A 10,362-nucleotide genomic window follows, 5' to 3' on the forward strand; every position below is an offset into this window, starting at 1 on the left:
TAATAGACCCATGGCTTTAGCCCCCCACCCCTGAGGCTGTAATTAGACCCATGGCTATTTCTCGGAAGCCAGGAGCCTGATTAGGCTGTTGTAAAGCTCAGTGTGAGAAGGACGAGCAGTGGAGAACGTAAGAATTCGCTGGATGTTGGACATATTTTGAAATTAGACTCCACAGGATTTTACCGATAAACTAGTGTACAGGGTTCAGGAGACTCAGCGTGTGAGCTGCGAGAAATGTTTGTGTTAAAGTGCTGGTGAATTAACTTTAGAGGCAGGCGTGGTGAAGCCTTAAAGTACTCTTTTGTCCTGGTTTAGTTGATAGGAATTATTAAAATCCTGGCCACTAAGGACAGAAAGAAATCAGGATGATCCCTTTACCCAGGCTATTCTTGCCTGAGGCAGCCAAGCTGAAGAGACAACGTCCTTGGGTACCAGAAACCATGTGGTTAGAAGACTTGAACGTTAAGGTGTCAGGAGTCTTAGGCAGTTCAGGGCTTAGAGCATATGGGGCAGGCCTTGGTGTTTTCTTGGCTTCTCCATTTCTCTTCTCTGCCTCCCCTTCAGTTCCCATCTCCCAAATCCAACTTCTTGGTTGTGAGAAGCTTTGACTCTCCATGGTTCCCATATGTCCGAGCAAGGGAATTCTGAGGGGTGGGAGTGGGGGATCTGTAGACAGGTGGCTGGAGAACAGGAAGGGAAAGGGGCCCTGACCTCCACCTAGTGGGACTGTAAACCTTCCGCTGGGAGAACTTCACAGTTACCTGGAAGAGGTCCACTCTCTCCGCTCCCTCCACGACGGGTCTGGGCTGTCACCAAACTGATGAAAAGTCAGCCTCGAGAAGGAGGAAAGTCCTTTCATTTTGGGTACTCCCTGGAGCTCCTAGGACAGCCCACGGGATGCTCAACAGCGCAGCGAGGGCGGGAAGACAGCCCCCGGGCCAGCCCACACATCTTCAGAGGGCGCTGGCTTGGAGGAGGCGCCCAGGCCGGCGACGCCTCTCAAGGAAGTTGGTCCTTTAATTACAGAGCCAGTTCCTTGTCACATCCACCTTCAGCAGCAAGCAGCGCAGTTGGTGTCAGTCCTCTGCCTCCAGTGCAGCACCGCGGCCATGGGCGGCTCAGCCTCCAGTCAGCTAGACGAGGGCAAGTGCGCCTACATCCGAGGTACGGCGGCCAGGGAGGCAGGGTGGCACAGAGCCAGGGCTAGTCTGGTCACCTGCACACCGGTCCTCCGAGGGAGCACTGGCTAGCGGGTGCTACCAGCTGGCGTTGTGCTCCTAGATGCGCACTCGTCTCTGGGGAGCGGAGCCGGTGTCCTGTTTCAAACACCCGCGCGGCTCCGGTGGGGTAGGGAGTAGAGATGGGATGATGCAGGATGGGTTAAGAGGCACGTGAGAGGCAGGTACTCTCAGGGTCGCTGGGGAGGACTTTGTCGGTCCTCCCTCGCAACTCCCTCCCCCATACCACCCCGGTCCCCTCTAGCCTCAGGGTCTGTTCTTTCCCTGCTGGGGAGACATCTCACTTGCTTATACTTGGTTCTGAGTAGTTTCTAAAGGCGGCTCTTTGAGGTTACTGGGGATATCCCCTTGAGTTTTGAGATTTCCTTAGTGGTGGTGGTGGGGAGTTCCTGGACTATCAGAATTTCCCTCCGGGTCATATTGGCCTGGTTTTGTAAAGTGCAGCGCAGGCCACACCTTCTCCTGAACTTCACACCAATTGCAGGGCGATTTCATCAGAAACAGAAAGGTTGAAATCATTACCTTTTCAGGTTGGATGGTTCCTTCCCTTCCTTCCCCGCAGAGGGAGGAAAACAAAAGAGGAAGCTTGGCGTGTTTTTGCAACAGTTGTTAAGGTTATAGATGGGGAGAAACGTCTTTTTAGGAGGTCTTGGCATACAGAGTGAGTCAGTAAAGAGACAGGCAGAAGAAACCAAAACTCAGCGGCACAGAAACTGCAGGAAGTCGTGACTCCTTATCTTTCGTTGTGTTTGGCTCTCGCCCCACCCACCCCAATCTTGCCCTCAGCCACAGACATTAAGCTAGTTGTGAATTTAGTGCCCTACTCCTGGCTCCCCAAGTACTTTTAAAAGTCTGTGTTAAGGGCTACTGATTTCTTTGAGTTAATTTTGTATGCAGCCACTTTGCAGAATTTATCAGCTGTAGGAGTTCTCTGGTAGAATTTTTGGGGTGATTTATGTATACTATCGTATCATCCAAAGATAGCGATATTTTGACTTCTTCCTTTCTGATTTGTATCCCTTTGATCTCCTTTAGTTGTCTTATTGCTCTGGCTAGAACTTGAAGTACTATATTGAATAGATAGGGAGAGAGTGGGCAGCCTTTACTCTGTTATGCTTGCAGACTGGAGTCTAGCATGGTTGTCCTCTTAGAGGTTCCACCCAGCAGCTGACTCACACAGATCCAGACACCCACAGCCAAACAGTGGATGGAGCTTGGGGACTCTTATAGAAGAATAGGAGGGAAGGATTTCGGGCTCCTAAGGGGATAGGAACTCCACAGGAAGAACCAGCAGAGTCAACTAACCTGGACCCTTGGGGTTCTCAGAGCCTGAACCACCAACCAAAGAGCATACACAGGCTGGACCTAGGCCTCCCTGCTCATATGTAGTAATGTAGTTTGGTCTCCATGTGGGTCCCGAACAACTGGAGGGGGGCTATCCCAAAAGCTGCCCATGGCAAAAGTTTTTCTAGCTAGGCTGCCTTGTCTGGCTTCAGTGGGAGAGGATGAGCCTAGCCTCCCAGAGATTTTATGTACCAGGGTAAGGGGATACCCAGGGGGGCCTCCACACGCTCAGAAGAGAAAGGGAGGGGGATGAGGGGGGAAGGGTTGTGGGAGGGGGTGACTGGGATGGGGACAATGAGTGGGATGTAAAGGGAATAAAAAAAAAAAAACCCAAACTATGTATTACGCTCCAAGTTTTACTGTAACTCTTTAGAAGAAACAGAGAAAAATTTCCTGATGCCCCTTTCTGGCCCTTGGGACTATGTCCTAAAGGAATACATTTATTCATTTCTTCATTCCATATTTGTTGTCAATCATAGCGGTTCAAAACACTTTTAAAGGATGCCATATGAAGGCAGGTTCAAGGCAGGGCTGTAATTGATTTTCCAGATTCTTGTTTCTGCTCACGTTGACACAGGGAATTATCAATGTTAGAGGATAAGCTCAGTCACGTGTCCCTCAGTGGTGGTCTTCGCCCTCTGCACAAGGGAGAAAAGATGGATGGTTTATTTAGTTAAAGACTAAGCCTGCTTACTCTTAGAAATTCTATTTGTTGTTTTCCCCAATGCTGGGCTCAGAGATGGCACAGAACACTAACCAGGGGACTTGCATTAGCTCGTGAACAAAACTGTGCTTGTGGAGTTTATAATATGTTTCCCTGAATAGTAAGAAGCACTTAAAGTTGATGCATAGCCAGTTACAAGTATCAGGACCCCTGCAAGGTGGGAGATGAGCTGCCTTACAGACCTGCTTTACACACCTCAAGGTCATGGCCTTTGTTGTGATTTGATGCAAGTATTATACTCAAATAAGGAAAAGTGTTAGCCTCTTTATTCTAAAGCAACCTTTATAGACACACAAAAATCACTACATAAGGTACATGCAATAATCATATTTAAGTTAGTAAAACTGTAGTCATTACATCCTGGAGTCTTGGATTGTTTTCTCTCTTTCTATATTTGGAAGGAGGCTTGCATGGTATGTATGCTGGGGAAGGAAGAAAGGAGTTAAAATACCTCCAGAGAAAATGAGCCTTTGCTTCACGTGACAGCACTGAGCACGCCAGAAGGGAAAAGAGCCTTGGAAAAATGCATGGAGCTTGGAATTGTTCCTGCATGAGCAAACAGAGATCACGGGGCTCTGATTTCCCCAGCAGTTTTGAAGCTTCAGGTCCCTAAATAAAACCATAACCCTGCATTTATCCCTCCGCCCATCCTTTAGCCCATAAATATCCCCAAGCTTTGAGTTAATTGTAAGTAAAACAATTGGAGATTTGAAGGTCGAGTTTAAATACAGTTTTACGATCTGTTCCACATAATATAGCCACAGTGAAGCAGATTTGAAAGCTGCTGCTGAAGCAATAACTTTCTTTGGTCCTTGATTTACTTTGCCGGGGCAGGGAATAACTGGTCCATAAATTTTAAGCCTTGCTGACTTAGTATCTGTTTGATGCAGCTGTACTTCTAGAATGGTAGCACTCTAACCATGCTTATTCTCAGGCCCATCATTTAACAAGGACTGTTTGGTTGTGTGCCTCAAACCTTGGTGTGGATGTTTTGACAAGACTTTGTTTCTTAGAATTCAGTCTTCGGCTGGGTGGTGGTGGTGCATGCCTTTAATCCCAGCACTTGGGAGGCAGAAGCAGGCGGATTTCTGAGTTCGAGGCCAGCCTGGTCTACAGAGTGAGTTCCAGGACAGCCAGGGCTACACAGAGAAACCCTGTCTCGAAAAATCAAAAAAAAAAAAAAAAAAAGAATTCAGTCTTCGGGTAAAGCAAGGCCAGGTGTCTTATGGAGTTACTTCATTCCGTGTGTGGCTCTTTTAAATATTAACCAATACCCTCATGTCCCCTAAAAGGGATTAATTTTTGGATGGCTTAGAGGACTTCTAGTAACTTCCCATGATGAGACATATTTATTAATAAGTAGGGCAGAGACTGACTTGTCCTCATGATGCCCTCTGGTCGCCTTTAGTAATTACTTTACTATTTGTGTAAAAGTATTATATTTTCCTTTAATCAGGGATGACGCTCATTCAGTCTAGGCATCAGTGGTCAGCTTAAGATGTTCTTCTCTTTTTATGTCATTAAAATTGTTTATTATTATTTTGCCTACGACGTGTGAGGATGGGCGTGTCCTTGCATACCTGCTGAGGTCAGAAGGTGTAGAGCTGACCCTCCCTCTCCTTTTACCTTTATGTGGGTTCCAGAGGTTGAACTAGGGTCACCAGGCTTACATGACAACTGCTTTACCCCCGAGACATCTTTCTGGCCCTTTTGGTGCCATTTATAAAATAAATAAATAAATAAATAAATAAATAAAACAAAAAAACCTAGACCTTCCTCCCCCCCAAACTGGCATTGTTAAAACTTTAGATTCGTGGTTCTCAAGCTGTGGGTCTCAAACCCTTTGGGGGCTGCATATCAGATGTCCTGCACATCAGATATTTACATTGTGATTTATCACAGTAACAAAATTATAGTTATCAAGTAGCAATGAAATAATTTCATGGTTGGGGGTCAGCACAGTGTGAGGCAGTGTGTTAAAGGGTTGCAGCGCTAGGAAGGATCAGAACCACTGCTTAAGATGAAACAGAAAAACAATAAGTTTCTTGTTGACACAATAACTTTATTTCTTTTTAAAATAAAGGGTTGAGGGTTGATGACACAGCTTAGTGGGGACAGGCACTCCCTGAGACTCTGTCTCTGACCTCTGATCCAGGTGATGAAGGAGGGAACTGACTCTCACAAGTTGTCCCCTGACTTCCACACGGAGGTACACATGCTCCCCACACCAACAAAGGAATAAACGTAATACAAGATTTACAATAAGGCTTAGTGGAATGGCTCAGCAGGCAAACATGCTGTTGCTAATCCTGGTGACATGAGTTTAAGTCCCAGGATTCACATGGTGGAAGAAGAGAGCTAGCTCCCACAGAGAACCCTTTAGCTACCACACTTGTGCTATGATACTGCATTTCCACCTCCACAAAGAATAAGTAAGTGTAGAAAATTAAAAATACTATCAAATTGTTGTTGCTTGTTTTTGTGAGATAGGGTTTTTCTGTGTAGCCCTGGCTGTCCTGGAACTTGCTCTATAGACCAGGCTGGCTTCAAACTCACCAGCCTCTGCCTCTGGTGTGCTGGAATTAAAGGTGTGCACCACCTCAACTGGTTTGAATTTTTAAAGAATAAAACAACAATAGCAAAATGATCACAATAACAACAACAACAACTAAATCGGAACTCTCCCACATAAGATGTCCTTAGAGGACTGTCAAAATCCTGAAAGAAGCAATTCAGTAGGCAAGAACTGGGGTTACACAGCCCCCATATGGGTTTGGTGGGCACATGTGGACCTGCTACCAGGAAGTAGTTAAGGAAACTGTTCCTGACCTTTTGAGGGCCTATAAGATGGCTCAGTGGTTAAAGGGGCCTGCCGCCAACCTGACTCCCTAGTGGAGGAAGTAGTTAAGCAAGTGCTTAGGGAAAGTATTCTTCAACTGGGGGCCGCATGTACACCTGGAATGCTCGTGCTCAGGAGGCGAAGGCCGGAGCGTCAAGATGTCAAAGCCAGCTCAGGCTGTACGAGGAGAGGGCTGGAGGGAAGGAGGCAGAAAGAAAGAGAAAAATCCTTTCTTGAACTCACTGTTAAGTCAACAACAGCCTAAGAAGGGCTCAGTGACTTCCTTTGAGATAGTCTTCAACGAGTTGATGCCTTTTATGAGTTTCAGGTTCATTTTAAAGATTTATGTGTAGGTCTGTGTGCCTTTGTGGGCTTCTGCGTATTATGTATGTGTGGGTGCCCCCGGAGACCAGAAGAGAGCCGTGAGCCCTATTAGAACTGAACTTACAGGAAGCTGAGAACCACCTGTTTAGGGTGCTGGGAACTGAGCCTGGGTCTCCCCTGCATGAGCAGTGTACTCTTCTTAATTAATTAACTAATTAATTGTGACTGTATGTGAGTTTGTATGTGTGGGGGGGTACATGTCACGTGGCATGGCACACATGTAGAGGTCAAAGGACAACTTGTAGGATTAATCTCTCCTCCAAGCAGTATACTCTTAACTACTGAGCTACCTCCCCAACTCTGGGTTTTAGTTTAAAACATTTTTTTCCCCTCAGGATGATGCTCTCATATTTTCGTGAAGGGTTGACTTAAGTGACAAAGTCGGAAAGCTGCAGTCTCCCTTGGGCAGAGGAGAGGTGAGCGGCTCCTGTTAGAGGCCTGACTGGATTCACTCATTTTCAGTTGTTGCTGAGGCATGGGCATCTGAGCAGATCTGATTTCTCTGGATAATAAGTCCAGTTCTCTGATTAGTAATGGTAGTATCTTCAACGAGACAATTAGGATACAGAATATGGCAGCTACTGTCAGAAGCCAACCCTACATCCCCTCCCTGTTCCGCTTCCTAAAAGAGCCCTTTGTTTGTTTAGGTACCTACATTTCTCTGAGTAGCACTGTTTTGAAGAGACTAGTCTAAATTATGCACCCCAAAGATTGGGTGAGATTGTTTTGTGCCCATCCCACTAGTAGGTTCTCGTAGCCAGTGATTATAGTGGAGGCGGGGGAATTATGGTGCAGTTTAGCCAGTGAAGCTCGAGGGGAAGTGTTCTGGCTCCTAGGAGAGCTCTTCTCTACTCAGTGCTTGGTCCTCAATCAGGAGGACCTGACTTTGAGCTACACCATAAGAGCTGGGTGCTGGGGTGCACACCTGTTACTCAGGTGGAGTCAGAAGAGTTCCTAAGGGCTTGTTGTCTAGTCCAGCTCAATCTATGAGCTCCAGGTTCTTGTCTCAAAAAAAAGACCTTGTCTCAAAAAAAAAAAGAGAGAAAGAAAGAAAGAAAGAAAGAAAGAAGGAAAGAAAGGGAAAGAAAGGAAGAAAGAGAGAAAGAAAAGGTTGAGAGTGATCAAAAAATAACACCCAACATTGACCTCTATCCTCCACATGCACATGTGCTCCAGGAGAATGGTGCTTTCCCCTTCAAGTTTAATTGAACTTGGCACTGAACTGCAAAGCTGAAGAAGTCTCAGAAAAGACAGGACCCTAATGAAATTGCTAATAGCCTGCTTGAACTTGGCTTGAACACTTCTTTTGTGAGATGCTAATGCTCTTTGAACTGGAGTAGTAAAGGTTGCTGGCTTTCTTCAATCCCAGCATCTGGGAGGTGGAATCATGAGAAAGTGGAGTTCAAAGCCATTTTTAGGTTACATAGGAAATTTCAGGTTATCCTGGTCTGCTCAAGTGTTGTATGACTACTCTTCGGGAGATATCAACAAACATCTATTTACGCCAGATAAGGAAGTAATGACAGACCAGATGTGGAGCCCACCAAAGTCCAACTTGGTCAATCATAAGTTTGATTGGGCTTACTTACAGGAATATAGGTGAGGGGTTGCTTACAGGAGCAGAGAGGACTCAAAACCTACTCACCAAAACCTACTCCAGCATGAATGACAGCTGACAAAAGCTGGGAACTTGGAACACCACACAGCCTGCAGGCAGCTCAGCAGGCTGGAAAGTGTCCTTTGCAGGTGACTGAGTTGGTCTGAGTCTCTTTTAGTCAGCTCAGCTAGCTAGTGTTTGTTTCTTCTGGGCAATTGAGGTGGTAGGTGCTTCTTCCAGGCTGCTGGACTTGTCTAGTAAAGTCTTCTTTGCAGCTTGGCTTGTCTGAGACACTCTCTGGAGTGTTTACTGCTTATATACTCCTGGTGAGGGAGGGGCCTGGTGAATCTGGTCAGTTTCAGGGATTTCCTGAAATCTTGAGTTGTTTACATCCATGGAGGATGGTTGGTTTTCTCAGTCTTTCACAGGGGCCACCTAAGACCACCAGAAAACACAAATATTTACATTATGATTCATAACATTAGCAAAATTACAGTTATGAGGTAGCAATGAAAATAATTTTATGGTTGAGGGTCAAGCACAACATGAGGAAATGTATTAAAGGGTCATGGCGTTAGGAAGGTTGAGAACCACTCACTGTCCTAGAATATCCTGCTGCTTTACCTCCTTGTAAAAATTCTGTCCTACAATATACTGTTGTTTCATTTTTCCGTTTTTTTGGTTTTTTGGTTTTTCAAGACAGGGTTTCTCTGTGTAGCCCTGGCTGTCCTGGAACTCACTCTGTAGACCAGGCTGGCCTCGAACTCAGAACTCCGCCTGCCTCTGCCTCCCAAGTGCTGGGATTAAAGGCGTGTTCCACCACTGCCCGACTCTTCCTTTATATCCCATGTCCTAAGAAATCTCCCTTCAAGATGAAAGGGTTTAACCTTGAGGAAATTGCTACTCAACAATAAGACCTGATCTCAAAAACCAACCAGAAAGTAAGAAAGTTTGCTAGTGATATTCTAACAGCATTTTCCTTTCTCTCTTCAATAATGGAGCATACAGTCGTTAAGTGTCCACATGAACCTAATAAAGCTATCTCCAGCCTCCTTTGCATCAAGATGGGGACATACAAGTGACTTTTGGTCAATGGGATGTAAGTAAAAGTGTCACAACCTTTTTCAATAAAGTTATTGACCCACAGGTCAAAGTGGACAGGAATGATGGTTTTTATCCCGTCCTTGATGCTGGCTGGATGTGAGCTCGTCTGGATTGGCTGTTTTGGACAATGACATATCTTTTTAAGGAGTTTATACAGAGGGGAGGTGAGGGGTGAGAGCATCGCAGGCTCCTGTGGAATTCACATAAGTAGAACCTTCAAATGAAGCCTAGGACGACTTCCTTTTGGACCTTAATAAGAGAGAAATCGACTTGTGTCTTATATAAGAAACTATTACTTATAGAATTGCTACTGTACACAGAGAAGCCTTATCCTAATATAATTGTCTTCTGTCATCTGTGGCCCACAGTATCCTGGCCAACATGCTAAATGCTGCCATATTTGGTCTCCTTTAAGAAAATTTGATCCAAAGACAGTAGGAAATAGTAGAGTGTACCATTAGCTTTAGCTTTAGGTCTGCCTGCCTCTCAAGTGCTGGGTGCACTGTTCACAGTTAACAATGGCGGAGCCATCTCTGTCCCCAGCCTGGAACAGCCTCTTTCTAAGAAGTGAGAAATTGCTGCTCAGGAAAGAATAGAGGGATGTTACAAAAAGAAAGGAGAGGGCCCTGTATAAATGTATTCTGGTCTAAAAAAATACCTTACATCTGCTGAGCAGTGGTGGCGCATACTTTTAATCCCCTCACTTGAGATGCAGAAGTTGGCAGATCTCTGAGTTCAAGGCCAGCCTGGTTTATAGAACAAGTTCCAGGACTACACAAATGGATCCTGTCTTGAAAAACAAAACAAAACAAAACCAAAAAACAAAACAAAACAACAACAAAAAAACAATCCAAAACTCAAAACCAGACCAAACCAATCCTTCTCCCAAATTTTAAATCTTTCCAAAGTGTTGATGAAGTGAATAGAGATTTGAAGTAAGGAATTTTAGTTACAAGAAGACTGGGGATTTCTATCATTGATAATTACCTTCTGCTTTTACCCATCTTTATGAATGGGAAGATAATCTTTAAGAAAACCAAATCTAATGTTCAGAATGAGAGAAGATTCTGGACTTGAAAGAGTTAATTTAAGCGGCAGATGATGTAGGAGAGGGAAGGGGAGGGGAGGGGAG

At 45.2% G+C, this 10,362-nt stretch overlaps 1 protein-coding gene across 1 annotated transcript in view; it reads left to right on the forward strand.

The window, feature by feature from the left end:
- Positions 1–962: 962 nt before the first annotated feature.
- The window catches only part of Fam129a (family with sequence similarity 129 member A), a 152,563-nt gene continuing 143,163 nt past the window's right edge, over positions 963–10,362 (forward strand). The window contains exon 1 of the mRNA XM_028775757.1: positions 963–1,164. Within this exon, the coding sequence (XP_028631590.1) occupies positions 1,110–1,164 (55 nt within the window). The 5' untranslated portion in view covers positions 963–1,109. The remainder of the gene's footprint in view (positions 1,165–10,362) is intronic.

This window comes from Grammomys surdaster, unplaced genomic scaffold (assembly GCF_004785775.1).
Source record: "Grammomys surdaster isolate TR1022 unplaced genomic scaffold, NIH_TR_1.0 259, whole genome shotgun sequence".
Lineage (NCBI taxonomy): Eukaryota > Metazoa > Chordata > Mammalia > Rodentia > Muridae > Grammomys > Grammomys surdaster.